This window comes from Ylistrum balloti, unplaced genomic scaffold, assembly GCF_031769215.1.
Source record: "Ylistrum balloti isolate Yb309-2 unplaced genomic scaffold, AGI_CSIRO_Ybal_v1 Utg369680, whole genome shotgun sequence".
NCBI lineage: Eukaryota > Metazoa > Mollusca > Bivalvia > Pectinida > Pectinidae > Ylistrum > Ylistrum balloti.
In genome coordinates, this window is record NW_026781921.1 from 1019445 (window position 1) to 1041673 (window position 22229).

General features: G+C 33.6%; 3 protein-coding genes across 3 annotated transcripts; all 3 read left to right on the forward strand.

Annotated features, from left to right (window-relative positions):
* The first annotated feature begins 324 nt into the window (after positions 1-324).
* On the forward strand, positions 325-6620 carry LOC132564518 (dehydrogenase/reductase SDR family member 9-like). Its single transcript, XM_060229175.1, has 4 exons — positions 325-655; positions 2822-3089; positions 3798-3961; positions 6370-6620. Exons 1-4 carry the CDS (start codon positions 337-339, stop codon positions 6618-6620), a joined length of 1002 nt encoding a protein of 333 aa, XP_060085158.1. The 5' UTR covers positions 325-336.
* A 2874-nt stretch (positions 6621-9494) lies between these two features.
* On the forward strand, positions 9495-13810 carry LOC132564529 (17-beta-hydroxysteroid dehydrogenase type 6-like). The gene is made up of 4 exons (XM_060229186.1): positions 9495-9828; positions 11417-11684; positions 12535-12698; positions 13563-13810. Exons 1-4 carry the CDS (start codon positions 9510-9512, stop codon positions 13808-13810), a joined length of 999 nt encoding a protein of 332 aa, XP_060085169.1. The 5' UTR covers positions 9495-9509.
* A 4830-nt stretch (positions 13811-18640) lies between these two features.
* Positions 18641-21249, forward strand: LOC132564540 (17-beta-hydroxysteroid dehydrogenase type 6-like). Its single transcript, XM_060229197.1, has 4 exons — positions 18641-18971; positions 19733-19997; positions 20154-20317; positions 21023-21249. Exons 1-4 carry the CDS (start codon positions 18641-18643, stop codon positions 21247-21249), a joined length of 987 nt encoding a protein of 328 aa, XP_060085180.1.
* The last annotated feature ends 980 nt before the right edge of the window (positions 21250-22229 follow it).

Sequence of the window (22229 nt, forward strand, 5' to 3'; positions counted from 1 at the left end):
CACATTAAAGATTACCGGAAGTGGTTACAATAGTGATCGATTTGCAGCAACATTTGTTATCTTGTCTCTGTATATTTTACAGGGGAAAACTAAAAAGGCAATCACAAAAATGTTTTATGTGACTGTATTCTTGTTTGGTATAAAATGAAATTCACCCTGGAAAAGAGATGTAATATTTTTACTAGAAGTTCTTTTTTTCAAAGATATAAAAGATGGTGTTAACGATATAACTGTTGATGATGACGTGTATATCTATAATGAACTATATTCAGAATTATTAATAATATAGTCATGCTCACTGAATTTATTTGATGTACTCAGGTTTACATCAAGAGGATGAGTTTCTTTATCGTAATTCTCCTGATACTAACATACGTGATATCAAAGGCATTCCTCAGAAAACTGAAGATTCCTCGGATCTACGACAAATATGTGTTCGTAACTGGATGTGATAGCGGTTTTGGAAATTTGTTAGTCAAACGTCTGGATTATCTAGGAGCTAACGTGTTCGCAGGATGTTTGACAGAAGAGGGGAGAAGTAAATTGGATAAGTCGACGTCATGTCGCGTGACGCCATTGCTTGTTGACGTCACTGATGAGGATAGTATCAAAACGGCTTGCACGTTTGTGAAATCTAGGCTTCCTGATGGACGAGGTAAAACTTGTAACTTCTATATCTACTCCTCATTTAGAATATACAGTTAAACCTCGTTATCTCGAACTCGTATAACTCGATGAACCATTTTGATTAAAAAAAATCCAAAATTTTTAACCAAATTTTCAATCTCAATTAAATCGAATACTCGGATAATTTGAAGATTCAAACGGTCCCGCCGATTTCGAAATAACGAAGTTCGACTGTAGTTCAATTGATTTCAATGTACATGATTATGCGTAATTTCATCTAATTATTCTATACGAAAAATGCTACATGTGTAAGTTCAGATGATTTGAGTAACTGATTTCAACGCCAAATAAAATTTCAAAAATCGTGATTCAAAAGTTATACAAACATCGTTTCTTAACGACCGTATGTGATATGTGCTACAATACAATAGTGACAGTTGATTATGATAATTGCTTTGTATCGGTATGAAAAATAGTATAATTATGGTTCCGATCTCACTTCCACAATATAAAGTTATATAATAGGTTCCGAAACATTATTTGTATCTATACTGACGGTCACTCTTATCAGTTATAATAGTATCGTTTACAACAGAATCTCATTAAAACTCAATTTCTAATACTGATTACAAACATAGAGTTTATAGTTAATCAATATAACCTGATAGAAATTCAACATGTGTGTTATTATTGTGAGAGAAAATCAAACAGCGCCCTACATCAGAACTGGATATTATTATGCTGAATGGACCGTTATAAATCCGAGTATATCATTGGCCTTTAACCAATATTGATAGCATGGGTGAGTTCTTTACCTACATATATTTTTAACTCTTTTCAATGTTCATTCGTCATTATTGCATTATTAATACGACCGAAAATGTTGGTTGATTTCTTACCATCTCGTTACACTATCTTCAAACTGTGTGTACATAGGATTATAGAACGGCCGAAAATGTTGGTTGATTTCTTACCATCTCGTTACACTATCTTCAAACTGCGTGTACATAGGATTATAGTACAGCCGAAAATGTTGGTCCATTTCTTACCATCTCGTCACAGTATCTTTGAACTCAGCGTACATAGGATTATAGTGCAGCCGAAAAAGTTGGTCTATTTCTTACCATCTCGTACAAAGCGTACATTTTGTACGTCAGTGCTAGTACGCTTCACACTGTCATTTGTCTGGTAAACGTGATCGTGTAGTCATCGAAACGTCACACTCTAGGTAGCAGGAAACAGTTAATTTGCATTTTTTTCTGAAATCATTCCTCATGTTTGAGATATACAGGTATAGCAGTTTGGTTATGAAAAACACATCCTTAATTATATATATGTTGTTATGTATACACATATAGGTAGCTGTATGTAAACCATCCACAGATGGTCAAAGGGGAGATAACTTCGATAACTGTTTTACATGATTGCCTCCCTTGTATTGTAACTCTCATGTGTTAGGATGAGAATAAAGGAAGATAGTTGAAGAGGATGGTTGTTTTATGTATATTTCCTCTCACTACCCAGAGCCTAATTCGCGACAATATATTTATAAATTACATAATAATTTCATTCATAGTAGAGAGATAAAATTTATGTAAATCAAAATTTCCTCTGATTTCTGACATGTGATTGTCATGGTTACCAACTGAAAAAATGCTAAAAATGCTAAAATACTGCTAATTCCAACCTAACACTACAACTTTCTAGAAGAAATTTATTTCTGAACACCTGTCTTAAAATCAGCAACACTGTCATGGTAACAAAGTACTTACATTTCAGCAAATTCCAACTCGGAAATCCTTCACAACATGACCACGTCTAAACACTATGAAAATTTCACTTCCTGTAAAGCTAGTTTTTGGTGCGTTGACACAGATTCGAGGCTGCCCAAACAGTAATTTCCAACAAAAAGCTAAAATATTATTCTAAAAAAAAAAAAAAAAAAATGAAAACCTAGATTATCCACTTCAACATTACATGACCAATTTAACAAGGGTTTGGTTATTTTAACTTTAGTTAAAACCTTTATAATGGGGTAATCTAATGAACAAAAATATCACCAATGGACACACGGAGAAACTGGGTACTGCTATCCTAATCATCTACTGGCTTTGTTTTTAAGAACTCTTAATCTATTGATATTACTATTACTGTTCAGAATAAACTTTAATAATACATTTATTAATATACTCAGGATTACATGGTCTGGTCAACAACGCTGGTATTTACGATGGAGTTGGCCTCTTGATGTCAGAATGGATTCCGATCGAAGATTACAAGCGTATGATGGATGTAAACTTATACGGAATGGTTCGAGTGACAAACAGGTTTCTACCACTACTGAGAGCAGAGAGGGGTCGAATTGTAAACATGTCTAGCGTCTGTGGCAGATTATTTGCGTCAGGGGGATCCCCATACGTCTGTTCGAAGTTCGCGGTGGAAGGCTATTCGGATATTCTCAGGTACGTTTCAAAGGCTTAACAAATTTGACAAAAAGTGAACATTCCCATAATCTGAGGAGGGAGAATATGAATTAAAAAATCACAAATTAAGATCTCAACATTCTCATTTATGCTTAGTAATCAAGAATCTAATTATAACATAACCTTAATTCCGGAACCCCTCGGTCCGTATTCATGGAACTATTCATATCTTCAAGCAGGAAATTTGTGTTGAACTCAAATTTCTGAAATCTCGCTAAAGTCATTAAACATTAATGCAAAAGAAAATCCTGGACATAAAACGTGATGATGTCTCACTTGAAATCACTCCGAATTTCCTTTATATTATTAAAATTTTAATTCAGGATTATCACCAAATATATTTGAACCAGAGAACAAAATATTTATTTGAGCATGAGTGTACGGTTTCATTAATACGGCTCCTATTTTCACGTAAATGATTTGTTTGTATTTTACTTTATTTTCATGGAATTGGAGTTTTGTGAAACTTTTTTTTTATCTCAATTTGAAAAACATCGAAGACAACAAATATATTTTAAGCCGACAAATGCACTTCGCAATAAGTTCTATTTTGAAGAGTAGCATTCACAGTAATTATTATTATATCTATCAAACACGAAGTAAAATGAAAAAAATAAAACATTTGAATATTTAGAATGCACCATAGACATTTAATATAAGTGTACACGTTTTTCTTTGTACTTTAAGACAGGAATATTATTCGGCCGGCATCAAAGTCAGTATCATTGAACCGAGTGGATATAAAACCAACATATACGACATTGAAAAACTGAAGAAGAAGCTACGTGAATGTTTTCATCGTCAAGAAGATGATGTTGTGGAGTACTATGGAAAGGATTACCCTGATGTGTGTAAGTGTATATGGAAACAATGTTTACAATATTGGCAGTTTGCTAATTCAATTAAATTCAGAAGTGTAACTTTATTTTATGACTTGATGAAGCAGAAGACGCCTTCACTTCTGAGACACCTGGTCTAATTTTCTTGTCCTTTTTAGGAGTGTCTATGCAAATCGTTTTTCTTTTGTTTCATATCTTGCCCTAGTTTTAGTGAATTTGAGTTTGGATTATAATTATGTTCTTGGTCCGTCAGTAATTGTCATTAACATGTACTGTTTGAGCTCAGCATCTGCAATTGCTTATGTACCTGTCCTTAATACAAAATTCCCAACTCTCCTTAAAACTTGATGAAAGTGTGACATTATATGATTGGTTATTACCTCTCCGATGTAACAAAAGTGCCACCTCGGGGATTTCCTCTAAAACGAAAGACTACTTGTTATTTTAGAAACTGTTATTATCATTAATCTTCGAGGTTTTATTTAGAAAACATTTCTGCTTTTCATATTCTTAAACGATACTATTTTCTGGCATAGAGTTGCTATAGTGTGCTAGCTGTTTGATATATTAAAGCATTTAAGCGATGTATTATCTAAATGAACTAATCCTATTCAGTTTTGTTTGGAGTTATGTAAAGCCTGTTTGTCGGTAATTATCAGAAACAAAATACATATTGCTACTTTTCTTGAGTCCCGAGTAACTGAATTGTTCAACTGATTTTGCGTCCAAATTTAGATTCTTTATGAAATTTTGCAAAATTATGAATCCTGTTTTGGAAGACATATATAAATATCGGGGTGTAGATACGGGAATTCATAGATTTACAAGACGGTAATTATTTGCAACAATACCCAAATCATCTTCAATGATTGCAGAGAAGACTATAAGACTCTTTCATATGCGTGTATGTAGGATAGGGATATTCCACCCGAGGGTCACAAAATATGGTGAAACCCGAGGCTCTGCCGAGGTTTTTACCATATTTTGTAACCCCGAGGGTAGAATATCCCTATCCTACATACACACATAATGAAAGAGTCTTTTTCTCTCATATCTTTACCAAAATTTTGGGAAAAGGACAGTCAGTCGGCCATTATCTTCATTTTTTTCATTTTTTTAATCCGAAGTTTTTATGAGAAACGAACTGGATATTCTTAACGATCATACCCATATTTTGCAAACTTTAAGTTTGCTGTCAAATTTCAAACCATTTTTCGGTATATTGCAGGATAAATATATTATTCGCAGATGAAAAAAACCAAAAATGATCTCTGTGTGATTATATAGTATGTGTAAGTAAACATCCGCGAAAAGAAATTGTTCGGTCAAATACTTCAAAGAAATCAACAAGGAACGGATTTTTATAATTCAACATATAGTTTTATCATCAAAATCACATATTTGATCATTTTAAGAAATATATCAATGTATCTTTTTACTGTTTTAACATTTTTTCAAAATACTGTGACGCTGACATGACGTCACCATAGTCAAAGGAATTCCATTCATAAATTCAAGGCGTGACGTCACACGATCTCCTATTCCGAGTCGCTGTCGCTCTCGATCACCATGATTCGACGACGTTTTGGTGGTGGAACATTTTTGGTGATATTTACGGTGATTTGGCAATTTTCAATGTGAGAACCAGCAAACAAGGATTCGATGCGAGTTTCAGATTGTTTCTGTGATACAGGATTGTAGGTGTTAACCGTGTTTTCTTGTTGTGATGACGATGGTAAACACACTGTGGCATCAGATGTAGGCCTAGTAACTGTTAAAGTTGATGAAATGGTGGCAGAGGATGGTGTTCGGTTTGATGGAATTAATTCGGAGCTTTTTGTGTTTGACAACATATTGGAAATCATATACTTCTGTCTGTCATTCAGTGTCCTGTAATTATTCAGCGACTGTGTGTTTGTATGACCCGTGACATAAACCTGCAAGTATCGGGTACATGGTTGTCGGTCATTTTTTGTACAAGGGATTTTCGGACGCTGTAAGAGTTGTCTCCCCTGAACACAGATTACTCCGCGCACGTGTTTGCCCATGTAAGATAGAATTTTCTTACATAGCTATCTTACATTGGCAAACTCTATCCAATATGGCGGGATATGAGAGAAATACACGTAAAATATACATGTCACGACAAATCTAGAATAAGATGCATCGAAAGCATGGTATGATTTAAACAGCATCATGCACCTGTTTCCTCCTTCTATGACTCATTAATGATGCCATACTCGAACTGAATGGCCTCAAGCTTTTTCTGGCGCAACATCAAAATTAAGAAAGGGACATGCAAAAACTTTCTTAATTTTAGTATTTTTATTACTTCAAAAGAACAGCTTTGACATGTGTCTATCATGAGCTATTAATCTTCTGTATGAATGAATCCGATTTATTTGAAGTATATGTTTCAGTAATTGATGCCATGCGGCCAAACAAATGGTTTTCCGACCGACTCTGCCAGGTCGTGGATGCGTACGTTCATGCTTTGACGTCCAAGTATCCTGAAGGCCGATATCTTGTTGGCAAGGACAGCAAAACATTCTTCAGATTGCTGTATCTTGCACCGGAATGGCTGTCAGCAATGGTGATGGGAACTCTTAATTGGCCTTTACCTAAGGGCTTACGTAGGTCTCACTCTCATACTGAGTTTCAATTTATTTAATATAAGAGCACCAAAGACAAATTAATGACTAGAAATGTAGAAATGTCATATGACACTAAAAAAAGAAAAATATGAAATATTGGTTTTTTTGCATTATTAGAAAAATCCTGCAATAAATTTGTAAACAACAGATTCAGACAATAACACGTTATGACGAAGAGATCACAGAAATCATGTTATATTGTTAAAATGAAGCATTTCTGAAGCTGATGAAATTTTGTTACAAGTATAGCATCAACAACGAATAAGAATGTGATTGACCTTTCAAAGGGATATGTTATGCCCATATTGGATATCATGCTGGAGTTCGTTCTATTTTCACTTTTTTGTTTACACCTAAGTACTGTAAAATCATATATTTTGATGGGGCAGAACTTCATTGATTTTCAAAAGACTACCATTTTGTCGACGCTTAATATCATGTAGTAATAGTAACTTAGAACTCTACATATACCTGTTGTTAGAGATAGTCTATTTATAGACATAGGAATTCATGGATTAGAAGTCCTGACTGAAATAAATCCTCCGCAAAAATGAATCATGTTAAGACTCCCCCATAGAGAATATACTTACATGCTTTATATATTATTTGTTTACAGGAAAGCCTTAGATACAGAGATGGGAGAATGACACGTGATCTCATCAACATATTATCATTGGATGTTACCAAAAGGTCACCGGGAAATGGGGACATTGCTTGAATGTTGAGTATTAATTACTCGCCAATCAACCCAACTCATATTGTGTTTATCACTCTGAAAGGAGACATGCGATTTTGTAATAAACGTGTCTATATTTAATTTCGTCTTTTATACGTTTTTACTGTGAATTATTTGTCCGATTCTTTTAAAACGACCGAATTATATTTTAACATATGTGAATTTCGCAATTTGGACGTAAACGACATTAAATGTGTATGTGACTTATTATTTCATAGATTAAAATATCGCGATCACATTAATGAACAGCGAAACTATCTCTATTTACGGGCGGAGCTTCTTCAAGATACTTGGGGTACTTAATCAATGCCACAAAAAACAGCCAGGTGATGCTAATAGTCATCATAAGAGACACATACTTGATATGTATATGTAGATATGTAGATTTGTATTTCCAAACGAGTTGCAACTGTCATACGATTGTAATAGCTGGAAGTGTTTCATGAATTGCATATGGAATATAAATTCATATAAGATCAGATATGTATGAAATGCACCTGTATATTTCCAAACAGGAATTGGATGAAACTGATATATTTTTATAAATGATACACGCATTAATTCTACATTATATAATTGTGCTACTTGTGTATTTTCATAAACAACAAAGATTTCGATATTCAATAAAATTTTGCATTTCTGGACGGTAGGGATTCTGCTTCCCCAAACCTCGATGTTTATGTTTTATATAGATATAGGTACTGCAGACCTTAGCCATAGTTTTTCGATGTCCTTTAAATATGTCGACATCTGACAGACATGCTTCGAGAGAACGCAGGTTAACGCGTTTAAGGTTTTACGTTCCTCATTGTGACCTCAGTCGGAAACACTTTATTACCTGATACAATATGCGATTAGATGTGTTCTTCACTTGTAAGAACGTGTTGAGGGCTTTTTCCCCTTTTAGAATATAACATAACTTAGATGACTAAGATAAACATCGACATTTCTTGAAATGTCCGTGAAAGAAAATTGTTTTCGTTTCGGATCAGCAAAGAGGCCCTTGAATATCGAATACATAGCGACATGTAACCATCATAGATTAGGGCGCATACAATGGCTGTTTATCATATGTGAACATCATAGCATAATGTGAAATGATCACGTACAGGACTACTGATAAGTGAAAATCGGAAGATACATAGCTTATCAGTGAGGAAAATGATTGAGAATGGGCTAATCAGTACAAAGCTTTGATCATCAGATTGATCCGAATTTGATAAATATAGCACAGCACTTTGCTTGATAATACAAATATTATATAATTGTCTACCTGTTCGTAGAATCTTGATATGTGTTTGCAGATTAAACACAACATACAGAGCAAAGTTCAAAGAATCAAACCAGGGGTTATTAAAGGACAATTAACGTATATATTTAGGAAGAAATTTAGATAAAACTATGAATAATCTTCTTTATTCATCATTAGATGGTTATTCAATTTTATTTCATGCTTAAACAGATAACAAGTGGTATCATAGCATAGATATTAGCCACACTTTATCAAATTATCTCCCTGTACAAGCCCATCTAAATGTTTCGAAGCCTCCGCTAGAGTCGCATCTTTTTCGCCATATTGACCTGATTACGGCAGAGGTAAGTTCATGTGGCTGGACGTTAGAGAAATAGATAAATATTTAATCAGAAATGTATTAATGATACATATTTAACATATTCACAAGAATAGTTTAATACATAAGTGTCATTCTTAGATCATTGTGAATAATTATCATGTATACAGTAGGTGAGAAAAGGATTTCAAGTCATGTGATATTTCAAAATTGTTTCAAAAGGAAAAAACGTTCATTGTTCTTTTTTTCTGTCGTAATGTTTTTGTAACAGACGTCTCAAACATTAAATTTCTTCCTAACATCAAACGTAACAGTGATGTGATTACTAAGAGAAAATTCTGTCCTGTAGCACTTACAATTACTACATTCACGGCTGATACAAACCAACACTTTATCAGCAAAATTATTGTAAAGTAATGCTTTTTTTCATAAACACATGTGATAAAATATTTTGACTGTCCATATATCTCTCCTCTCAAGAATTTATATGTACGTGACATCATTTGAAGCAGTACTTTGATCATTTCATTATCATAAACTTTCGAACGACCTAAAAGTATGATTTGTTTTTCATATGCATTCAGATATATTTTAAGAAGATGAGTTTCTATATCGTCGCTCTCCTCATAATAACCTATGTGTTTTCGAAGACTTTCCTGAGAAAACTGAAGATTCCTCGGATCTTCGACAAATATGTGTTCATAACTGGATGTGATCGCGGTTTTGGACATTTGTTAGTCAAACGTCTAGATTATCTAGGAGCTAACGTGTTCGCAGGATGTTTGACAAAAGAGGGGAAAAATATGTTAGACAAAACAACGTCGTATCGGGTAACGTCATTGCTGATCGACATCACTGACGAAAATAGTATTAAAGAGGCATGCGCATTTGTGAAAACGAGGCTACCTAATGGACGAGGTAAAATTTGAATATTTTGATGATCATTATGCTTACTGACAATAGCAACACCTTCCGATTGATTTAAACGATGTTTATACTTTAATGCGTTTCTAAGAAAATTGTTGTGATGAATGATTTAGAAAAAAAAACCCAATAAAACAATGTCAACATATTCAAATCAATAAAACTAGGGCAAATAAGAACAAAAGAAAGATTTACATGGAGACTGAAAAATACAAGGATAATAAGACCTGGTGTTCTGGAAGATTATGCGTTTTCTGCTTTATCGAAGTCATCCGCCATGTAAACATTGGTCAATCCATGTAAGTAATGTCACGTTAATTGATTGATTGTCAGAATTTTGACATTCATTTGTTTGAAATATGCATAGACTTACCTGTAAAAAATGGTGATAACCATTCCATACGTTTGCATTTTATATTCAACTAACTTTTCTAATTTCCTTTCTCAGAAAAAATAACTCGCAAAAGTAGTCATCGGTGATCAATTGGCAGAACAGATACTGTTTCATGAGCATAACTATCTCATGTATGAGCAGCCGCCTCAATGCAGGCAATGACCGCAGTTTAATAAGCACAGAAATTCGGTTGAGATGCATCGTTTATTTCCCAATTTACACACTAATTTTTAACTAATGTACGACAAAATGTCTTCAAATAATTTTCACAGTTGTAATGCAATATTCAACTACAATTAGAAGAAAATTTGGCAGCATCAACAGCGTCGTTAATTATATTGCCTAATTCATTTGTTTCATACTTCTAGAACACGTATTGATCGAAGGAAATTTCAAAAAGTAGTTGGAGAGGTGCAGTAGCTTTGTCATTCCATTTATTTCTATGAAATCGTTATTTATCTGGTAACCTGAATATAACGTCAAGTACATGTGTGTATCCTGAACAGTGTCACCATTTTAATGAAAGGCATGCAGGTAAAAACAAACCTCGTGAACTAAAATTCCACAAGCACTGCCTACCGCTTGCAGTCTCGAGGACTATTGAAAAAGCACACAAACATAGCTTGCATAGAGCGCCAAAAGTTAATTTCGGCCGTGTGCAATTCAACTGTAAATATCGATAATTGGTAATAATGAAGAAGGTATGTCTATACAATAGTAGAAATCGTGGGGAAATAGTGGGACTTGGAAAAGGTAAACACTGGTGATGTGTGATTATATAGACTGTTGTAATTTCAGTTGAAAGATAGTGACTGCCTCTTTTTATCTGTAAGTGGAAGGTGTTAACATATCGAATATATCGATAAGTATGACACAATGTTCTTGTTTATCCATGCATATCACTTTCTCTACCCATATATTTATATTCATTAACTTAGTTTGGGATTCAAGTAAGTCATACACAAAACGTTGATTACTTGAACACATTTCAGGTATTCAGATTGAGAATAAATGCATTTTAAAAACCAAAAATTAAAAAAAACAGTAATTTTGACAGTAAAGAAAGTATATACTAGACGTAATATCAAACCTTTACAAGACATTTTGTAGTAAACGCTCTATAAAATATAACTTTTAAATAATTGTTTTATTTTGTAATACAAGTTTATGCCTTGTTATTTCTCTAAGGTTTGCATGGTCTAGTTAACAATGCCGGTATTTACGACGCAGTTGGCCTCTTGATATCAGAATGGATTCCTATCGAAGATTACAAGCGTTTGATGGATGTAAACCTGTATGGAATGGTTCGCGTGACAAACAGGTTTCTACCACTACTGAGAGCAGAGAGGGGTCGAATTGTAAACATGTCGAGCATATGTGGCAGATTAATTGCGTCGATGGGTGCGCCGTATGTCTGCTCGAAGTTCGCAGTGGAGGGGTATTCGAATACTCTCAGGTTATAGTTTGACAAAGTAAAATCTTGCCAATTTGTAAAATAAAATTTCAGATTTATAACAAGATAATATTTTTAGGAATTGACATGGCGAGTAAATTCAATCGAACGCTTATTATCCTTGTACTTTTTTGAGGTGTCCCAATGTATATAAATGTATTTCTATCGCTTTTAATTTTTTGTCATTTTATCGCTCCTGACTTTTTTATGAAAAGATTTTGTCGATGTTGTCTTGTTGTTTTTGTGATCACTATTATGTCTTTAAGGACCCATTGAAAAAGTGAATGCAAATATGATATGATCTGAGTTGTTTTATTTTTAATCTAATATGTAGAAGGTAACATTAATGAATCATTGATTATTAAGGCTTTGGGATAAAATATATAAAAATTAATGACGCTACTTGATAATTATGTGTTAGATACTGTTGAACCAAACAATAGATAAAACTGCATCTTACAGCTGTTTCGTCCCTCTAGAACTCGTCGGTGATGCTAAAAGCCTCAAGTGTGAAGCCTAAGAGGCGACTGGCGAAAATAAAAAATGATCGAAAGAAAATTTTATATCTAGGCTGGGAGATGCAGCAGCCCCAGGACTAAATAAAAATTATAATATTCATATACCAGACAATTTTAGATATCGTCAATCATATTACATCATGTGCAACTTGGTATTCAAAATATACATGTTATTACATTTTATAATTAGGGATCAATTTGAATGATATAGTATAAATTTTATACGCATACTTGTTAAAGGTGTGTGTTGATTTTGGTTTTCGTGAAACTGTGTGTTAATATATATTAGATATCATTACAACAGTTTTAATATATTAATATCTTATCTTTTGCAGACAGGAATATTATTCAGCCGGTATCAACGTGAGTATTATTGAACCTAGTGGATATCAAACCAGCATCTTTGACAATGAAAAACTGAAGGAAAAGTTACGTGATTATTTTAAACGTCAAGACGAGGATGTTCAGGAGTATTACGGGAAGGATTACCCAGATCTTTGTAAGTATATATAAAGATTGATAAGTTATTATAGTTTTTCGGGCTAAAAAAGGATTTTGAATTGTTACATATTAAATGCAGAGAATTATTATTATTTTGATTAGAGTGTTGTTACGATGCAAGATATCCAGATAGGGAGATTAGAACACTTCTTCTTCTTCTTCAGGAATGGCAGGATTATGTCTTGCTGTTTCATTCTTTAGGAATATAAATATTATGTACAAATTAGGTCTAAATCATCCTTAGATGAAAAGGAATCAATTTTGTGCAAAATGTGTCTCTGTCATTGGGATTGGATGGGTAACGACAAGTATGGGAAATAGAGCGAAATCTTTAAAATCTTTCCTGTGTAAAAATGACAAGACTGTCCGTATTTGGTCTTAATCATTTTTGGAAAGAGACTTTGTATAAATGATTAGCTGATCCACTGGGGGGGGGGGGGGGGGGGGGGGGGGGGAGAGGTTGGAGCCAGTAGGGAAGTAGATATGAACCTTTAAAATTCCCCGTTTTTAGTTTAGATTAAGTAATTACAGTCAAATCCAGGCTCGTGATAAATGCTCTTTAGGACTGTTTTTCAGTTGATAATTTTTACATTAGTAACCATAATAAAACATACGATATTACGTGAAATTACATGAATATGCCTATCTCAGGAAATACGCCAGAAATGAAAATAACATCAAATTAATAGAAAAAATTATTGGATCAGAAAAGTACATATTCTCTTTGTAGTAAGAAGATCGGAAATAAACTCAAATTTAAAACAGTTTGTAAAAACATTTGGTACCTCAAAATTAATAACAATTGGTATCATTTAGTCAGATAGCAATAACATGTCTAATTACTTATTATGATATCTTTCAGTAACAAAGGACATGCTATCCAACAGATGGCTTTCTAACCGTCTGTACCAAGTCGTCGACGCATATGAACATGCTCTGACATCCAAGTATCCAGAGGCTCGATATATTGTGGGCAAAGACAGTAACACGTTCATAAGACTTCTGCATTTCGCCCCCGAATGGTTCGCCGCGAAGGTGTTGGGAACTCTCAATTGGCCGCTACCTAAAGCCTTACGTAAGGGTCGATTGCTGGAAGCTTATAAATCATAATGTGTTTGGAATAATATTGTTTGTTTTAAACTACGTTTCTGTTACTGGCAAAAAAAATCGAATAAGGATATTTCGAATTCATTACCATCAATATAGTGTAATATAGTATAGTGTAGTGCATTAACTACCAGGTGATCTGTTTTACATTTTATTGTGTAATAAAGTGCAAAGATACCTAGTGGCGCTGTGATTGCCTTGATGTTTTAATCGTTGGTGACGTGATTTGCGCTGTGACGTCATCAACGATTAAGCATATGTTAAAGGAATATGACGAATGGACGAAAGCATTCTAGTCACGAGGTTTTTATTTCACCTCTCTAACAGCTCAGTAAGTTCAGAATATCTCAGACTATTTTCATAAATTGCAAACGTATTTTCGTATTTATGAAACTAGCACTATATTTCTGTTTTGTTCTAGCGATTTTTAGGAGTGCATAATAGGAATCTTCGTAATGAGTCTCACACTAATATTCGAATAAAACATCTGTTGATCACATCGTTTGAGATCTTAGAATATTTGAAAAAAAAACTGTTTTCTTGTTGTACAATATAAAGTGTTCAATTACACAGACAATGGTTATTTTTAGAGTGAAATGCAATTTCCTTTTCTCTGTAATTGGATGACAACCGAGCAGTTCATAATGAATTTAAACGTTAACTATATAATTGCTTAACGGCTAACTAATATTTTTGTCGTGAATGTTTTAATAGATTATCACAAGTGAATGAAAAATCGGTATGAATGAGCATTGTAAATTTTGTTTTGTAATTGCAGGAAACCCTTAAATTCGGAAATACACGGATTTGTACAATCTCCTGACATTATTAACCTCGGATGATTGCAAAACCTCTGCCAATAGCAATGGCAGTATTCAACATTTGAATACAAATTGTTATCATTGATAATGTTGTTTTCTGCCTATCTGAAAACATAATTGTACAGTGTAATAAACGGAAATGGATTACTATTTCTTCGTTTTAATGTATTCCTTCATAGGTTGTATCATTTCTGTTATTTCATCTATTTCTATAACTATTATTATAAGTAACAGTATTACAAGCTAACCGTTAAGAAATATTTACATATTAGTTTATTCAAAATACAGATTTGTCTTAAAAATTGTATTTTTATAAGTATCCTAATAATAGCCAAAGGGTCGATAAAAAGTGCCATAGATGAGCCCACAGACGTAACCGAGTCCTTGTTTAAAACTATGCTGTACCATAAATTATCGAATGTTTGCTCCTCAGTACATAAGAAATTTACATATAGATAGTTCCGACAATAGCTTGCTACTTAAGGAAAAAGTAGTCGATGAATTTATGGAATAACTTCCGAACTTTAGTGAGCTTTGCATATACTGACTTTTTCACACGCGCATATTACCTAGTGCATGTTGCAGCATTTTAAACGAAATGGCGGCCTTTACAGGCATAGTACATTTAACAGCAAATATTTCGTCCGTAAATCAGACCATCCAACATGAACACGTCTTAAGTGTGAAATAAAAATTCGCAGAGTTTAAACGACACAAAATGGGTACACATATTATCATACTGTTATCGGAGCTTCATGTACCTATGATATCTTTACGCGGCAGAACACTAAGTACATGATCCGATAAGATAATTTTTGATACAACATTTGTACGGATTTACCTCAAGGACGCTTATCAAATACAAATATAAACACATGGTATCGCATTTCATAATTTGAAAAGCTAATAGATAACAGAAACTTTTCGTTAAGAAGACATGCGATAATCGTATCACTACATCGTATACGTGTCTTTCCCCCAAAGTGTGAAAGCTTTAAGCAAACAGATACCACTGTGATGTACTAAAAAAGCAAGTTCCTTTCCTTCGTGCAACAAATAATTGAATATTAAAATGTATTGATTTAGTCTAATGCTCTGAGATATAAGATATAATTAGATCAGCAGGTTTCGAAATGTCCGCATATCTTATAATAATTGAGTTTTGTTTAATTTCTTGGTATTGGTATTCAGTTTTTATTTCAACGAGTAAACAAACATTTAAACGTTTTATATATACTGGCAGATTTTTTAGACAAGATTTAAAACGAAATTCAGTGCCAAGGAAAATGTGTAATCTTTGGAAACCCACAAAAAATATATGATTCTACAACAATTCTTTACATAAAGCATGACTCCTTGATATTTGCTTCAAATAACTTCTTTTACCCACATCAGTAACATACCTTGATTGGCAGTATTCCCAATACTGGAAGTCATTGAATTTAGGCGATACAGTTCCAAATTCAGATCGTGGTATAAAATTGGAAATGGAACTTAAAATATGTAGCAGTAACGAACAAATCGAAAAAAAATCTTAACAAATGATGAAATGAACAATGGAAGAAAAAGACTATTTGGAAGACTAGTTGATAGGAGAGGATATCAGGCACATACAGTGTATAAATGTTTAAACTTGGAAGCACAAAAATCTAACATTGAAAATCAACATCAGAAGGGGGTCGTGGTAAAAGAAAGGAAGCGTATTTTTTAAGATTCGGTATAGATTGACGGTTTCTATGATATTTAATCCCACTGTTGGTTGCAACCATTGTCCCTTGCTTGTAGATATTGCTTATCTTATATTTGACTGTACTAAGACTTCTGTGATGTGATGCATGATAACCAATGACTTAATTAATGCATCAGTTGAAAAATCGAATTTTAGAAGGAAGTGGTCACATGATATTGCCCCTAAAATATCATTACTGATGGTATATGACATTAAAAATCATCAAAAAATAAAAATAGCAATCTGTTGTCCAAGGGAAAATACCCACCTCCTCATGGATATGGACTGTGGTCGGATCACTCACAATTTCTTAATACATGAAAATATAAAAGCCAAAACAAGAGACAATACCAGGAATACAACAATGAGAGTATGGAAGTGAAAGTAAATTGCGTCGGAGGTACAGAAATGGTAAACAGGAAGACAGATATTCCATTTTCCCGTATTATGTTTTAATACTATCAAACCACGTTGCAGTTGATGTTTACCAAACGTAATTTAAAATATCAAAGTAATGGGATGAAAAGGTCAGCTAATTTTTATCATATGTCATTTTCAAAAAACTGAAAATAAACAGATACTTAATTAGCTTAATAATCATCAAATTTCTCAAACAAACAAAAAATTGAAAATGAATAAATGATAAAGCAAACAACAAATACCGATGATGTGGCGAGTCATTTATTGCCATATGAGAATGTAATACTACCTTTGTTATCTCCCTTTTATTTGAAAGCGTCGATAAATCAGATTGTTGATAGGAGAGACGATCTGATAACAGAGAGTGTAAAGGTCAAAATGAAACAGAGGCGCAATTAGGACAATAAGAAAAAAATCAAACACCACGTAATAAAAACTGCAAACAAGTTTGCTTGCTATGAAAATTGACATAAATAACATCTGTGCTTTTTGTATGATAAAAACATGGAGGGGGAGTTTATTGAATAATAATCAGTGCAAAGTATTTACCCTTGTTGTACCCGTCCTGGTTTTCACCCTCTCATGCAGGATTTCCAGATTTTTTAGGGAGTTATTTACAAATGTGCGTCTGCTACATCTAGAGATACAGGTAAGTGCTGTTACCTGTTTATATTAGTTAAAGGACGAATATAGTTGTAGCCGTTGATTAAAAAAATCTAAATCGTTGCCCTTGTCGTCTTGAACAATGTTATCTTAAATACATTGCACTATAATAATCCGATAATATATTTCCTCAAATGAGGCTCGCCATAGAGAAACATGTTCTGTCTTCCAATGGTGGCAATGGTGTTACCAATGGCGACGGCACAATTTTTTGTCTGCGTTCTGTGCTAGAAATTCGATTCTTTTTATTACTGAAACGCAGTTGCTTATTATTCTGTCCCTGACAGAGAATTTTGATATTTCTTTGGCCCCTTTATAAATTGTACATCTATTGTATATCGACTGTAGTTTCCTTATAAGCTTGTGCAAGGGACATGTTGATTATTCTTTGACATGTAAAAAGAATCTCTTGGATATTTTGTTTACTATTTTAGTTTGCAACATTTTCTTTAAGTGAAATGATTGTTTTCATTGGGAAAATTGTTGAATATCCAGATTCAATTCAATAAATGTTTGGACAATAAAAATACTGAAGATTACAATGAAATAGTGAACTAGGTGTATGTTCAGTGTATACATTTTCAATAAGAAAAACTTAAAATGTGTACAACATAATATCATTATCACAATAAACTGATAAACGTCTCAGTACTCAGAAAATTAGCATACAGACTTTAAACTATCAAATACCCGCGGTCGTCGACTATGCGGCTCTCCAAAAGCATTGACGTCATCTTTTGGTCTATTTGTGTATAACAAACTCACGAAAAACCGCCATTGTTGCAATTTTATAAAAATAAATGACAGGTGAAAGAAAATCGAATTGTTGGTCGCCTTACGGTATTTTAAAATATGCATTAGACAGTGGATTTCTATACTTGTACTTTTGAATTACACCATTCAAAATTTCTGTCATTGTAAAAAATCAATATCGTTAGTGTAAAAATCTCTCTGAACTAAATATGATAATAATCTTAATACAAAACAAACGCATTTGGGAGTTTCATTTTTAATCTATCATTGGAGAATGAAATAAAAGAACCAAGAAAATACCATCATATCAGTGGAACACCTTACATAGCGCATGATCTTACTGGCATTGTATTTCTGTTGCAGGGTAAATCGTTTTTCTTTGTCCTAATTTGATTAAATTGCACATTTGTATTGAAAAGATTTTATTGGTTTTATTACAGGATTAAAATGGAGGCTCTCACACTCTTCAGCTATTCTCTTCTCTTTATGACGTGCTATGCGCTCGTTAAAAGGCAATTTCGCCGATTTAAAATCGCGAAGAAAGATGATCTTTATATCATGATAACAGGGTGTGACTCTGGCTTCGGTAACCTACTAGCAAAAAAACTAGACAACCTCGGTATGAACGTATTTGCCGGCTGTCTTACAAAAAAGGGAAGCGAGGATCTGAGAAAAGCAACATCTAACAGAGTTGTCACCATCGACCTCGATGTTACCAATAACGAAAGTATCACTAAGGCTTACGAGGAGGTGAAGAACAGACTTCCCCGACACAAAGGTAAGATTAACTTGCTTAATTTGATGGTAGTCGACGGTTCTGCGTTTTACCTATGGTTAATAGAACTCCCAAAAATCAATTACATTTCCAAATATAAGAAAATATAAAACCCAGGTTGGATACAGGGTTTTTCAATACAGCTGTCTCCTTTTAAGTCCCATAGAGGAATCGAACTCAGGTAATAGTGGTAAATTTCAATTACAGCGCTTCAAGCAATCTGAAAACAAACAATTGACAGTGATAACTTTTGACCACCAAATTAACTCTATTAAGGACATATGAGTATTTAGATGCCAATGAAGAAAAAAAATGTAGAAAATATGTTAATTTAATTTTGGACGTGCCTGCTGACGTTTCTGAAACTTAACAATATTGATGAGAGATTGTAATGTACCGCAAAGAAATAAGAAATCATAAGACAGACATAATGAGTTGATGTTGTGGAATTGTTAAAGGTAAGGGAGAATACTCCTGAATATGCCAGCTTAAAACTGTTTTATTCCAGTATTTATTTTTGCTAGAGCAATTCAATTAATTCAAAAATTTGAAATTAGTGTATTGAGTATACCATTGTTTCTGTCATTGTTGTACATGGTCTTATATTTTGTCAAACACTTAATCCTGAAACATGAAGCATACTGTATTAATAGCGAAAAAACACTGTCATTCTTACAACCCTGATGTGTTTTGTAAATGTAAATAGAAATGTTTAAGCAATTACATACATAAACTCTCGCTTATTTTACACGTGATTGTTACAGGTCTATGGGGCCTTGTTAACAATGCTGGTGTATTCGGGCAGAGTTGTTACGTTGCCGCCGATTGGTTAAACATCGAAGAATATAAATCTGTGATGGCTGTCAACTTATACGGAACCGTCGAAGTGACGAGGATATTCCTGAATTTGATCAGGAAGGAGAAAGGTCGAATTGTCAACACAACAAGCGTGTCGGGTAGAGTGGCTATAGGCGGTGCACCGTATGTTTGTTCTAAATACGCCGCGGAGGGTTTTGCTGATACTTTGAGGTAAAATAGCTCACTACGAAAATTACTTTGGTTGAATTCTATCGTACTTTATAAATTACCAATTTGTTTCAAGTTTTATTTTATTTGAATTTGATGTTGTTTTTTTGAACGTTTTGCCTTGAAATGGCTCTTTCTAACTCGTAATAATACGTTCAGGACAGAACTTTGGAAATCGGGTGTCTCCGTCCATATAATTGAACCAAGTGGTTACAAAACTAATTTCTGTTCCGGAGAGGGTATTATAGAAAACATATGGAAATGTTATCGGGCACTTGATCCGGAGAGAATGGCATATTACGGAGAAGAATTTGTTCGAAGATGTGAGTATCATTACTGTATCAACTGACGGGTGTAGATCTAAATAGAGACAAAAATGAGGACTTGTATATCAAAATATTCCCAAAATTTGAACTTAACTTTTGAAGTGATGCAATTATCAATACTTCCTTTTCTAAGTCATAGGAGTATCAATGTTAATATACTGACACATTATCAAACAAAATTCGTGTTTACAAAATATAGTACATGCTTATACATTTTCATATGCAACTAACTGGTTCATATGACTGATTCTTGTTCAATACAATTTTAATTGAACAATGTTGTGTTGACGATTGTAGAACCATAAAAAACTGTTTAGAGAGAAAATGAAACTTCTGGATCGGCTAAATAAAAAAAGTGGTTTGAATTCGTTCATCTAGCATCCCTGGTCGCAAAGATTGTACAAAAGATATACAAATGAAAAGTTTTTACATAATTTAGAATAAAAAACTATCATACAGCTGTTTTTTTCTTCTAGGACTCAGTGATACTAATGACCTATTTTTGAAATCTAGGAGGCTACTAAGAACATCCATTGATGTCAGAATCTAGAAATAAGTCTTGGCATTGGGTGAAGGAGTAGCTGCTAGGGGTTGAGTTTTCTGCTCAAAGATTTGAAATATGAATTTAGAGATCAATACAATAATAGCAAGGAAACTGAATTCAAATGCTGTGACATTCAATATTCTGTTTGCTTTTCTTAGTAACGACGAGTCTGGATTTCGATGGCAATATGTCTTCAAATCTGAACGAGGTGATTGAAGCTTATACGCATGCGCTGACTGCTCGCTTCCCTAAGGCCCGTTACGTGGTAGGATGGGATGCCAACACACTCTACCGATTTCTATGGACAGCCCCGGAATGGTTGTGTTCGTTTCTTCTCAGTAGATCATGGCCAACTCCTCAAGGTGTGAAAGTACAACATAGATGATGCCTAAATTTTTAAATTAATGCCAAAGAGTGGAAATTTCTGGAACTCGTGATCCGTATTTTTGGGTTTGACTTTGATACACTAATTTATTAACAATGTTTTGTTCAATGCATTATTCTGACAATACTAATGACGAACCGTATGTTGTAAAAATTACTGACAGTTTGAAATTGTGCGAGTGCTTGCTGGTATGGACATGGGAATAAACACTAATGAAAAGTGTTATATGTTGGCACAGATATAAATGGTTACTTACACTAGTTTATTTTTCAAGAAACTGTACGTATATTTCGGGTTATTCCTACTGTTTCTGTTAATAACGTATACATTTATCCATTTATTACCTGAATTACTGCTTTTGTTGACATGAATGACTAGTTCACTATTTCTGGCAAATTTATATTAAAAAGAAGAACTCATATCGTTGTCTTATCAATTCCTGTCAATATTAAGATTGTACAAGAAAAGAACAATACTTGTTTTATTCTTTAATGTTATTAAACAAATCTGAATACTGAATTTACATAAACTTAGCCATGCGTTCGCCTGACCTGCATAGCAATTAGCTTTTTCGAAAAGCGAATTCGATCACCATCATTGGGTTAAAGATAAAATGATTTTACAAATAGAAATGGCTATTCACGTTAAAGGCGAAATAATGTGCTTTACAGCTGAAACTATCAGTGTGATTTCTTTGAACATATTTCTTTAGTAATTTTCTTTGACTAAGCGGCCTCGACACGCATAATCGATACTGGTGATGGTCATCACTGCATGAAGTTTCAAGTAAAAATATTAAATCTAAATTTGGTCGTCCAGTAATACAAAAAATATCAAAGGGCTTTAGATGTTTTCTAGATGTTTTCTAGATGTATTATATCTTTGTATAACTTGTGGTATATTGTATACACCATTTCTTTTTGTTATTGTTGCGAATTTTAGCTGTCTTACGTAGTCAGGATGTTGATGTAAATCTACTC

Excerpts from the sequence above, each read along its gene's own strand:
- LOC132564540 (XM_060229197.1), top strand. The coding sequence starts at position 18,641 with ATGGAGGCTCTCACACTCTTCAGCTATTCTCTTCTCTTTATGACGTGC. Across the intron at positions 19,998-20,153 it reads GGTTTTGCTGATACTTTGAG|GACAGAACTTTGGAAATCGG; the intron begins GTAAAATAGCTC and ends TAATACGTTCAG. Across the intron at positions 20,318-21,022 it reads AGAAGAATTTGTTCGAAGAT|TAACGACGAGTCTGGATTTC; the intron begins GTGAGTATCATT and ends TGCTTTTCTTAG.
- LOC132564518 (XM_060229175.1), top strand. The coding sequence starts at position 337 with ATGAGTTTCTTTATCGTAATTCTCCTGATACTAACATACGTGATATCA. Across the intron at positions 656-2,821 it reads TAGGCTTCCTGATGGACGAG|GATTACATGGTCTGGTCAAC; the intron begins GTAAAACTTGTA and ends TAATATACTCAG. Across the intron at positions 3,090-3,797 it reads GGCTATTCGGATATTCTCAG|ACAGGAATATTATTCGGCCG; the intron begins GTACGTTTCAAA and ends TTGTACTTTAAG.
- LOC132564529 (XM_060229186.1), top strand. The coding sequence starts at position 9,510 with ATGAGTTTCTATATCGTCGCTCTCCTCATAATAACCTATGTGTTTTCG. Across the intron at positions 11,685-12,534 it reads GGGTATTCGAATACTCTCAG|ACAGGAATATTATTCAGCCG; the intron begins GTTATAGTTTGA and ends TATCTTTTGCAG. Across the intron at positions 12,699-13,562 it reads GAAGGATTACCCAGATCTTT|TAACAAAGGACATGCTATCC; the intron begins GTAAGTATATAT and ends GATATCTTTCAG.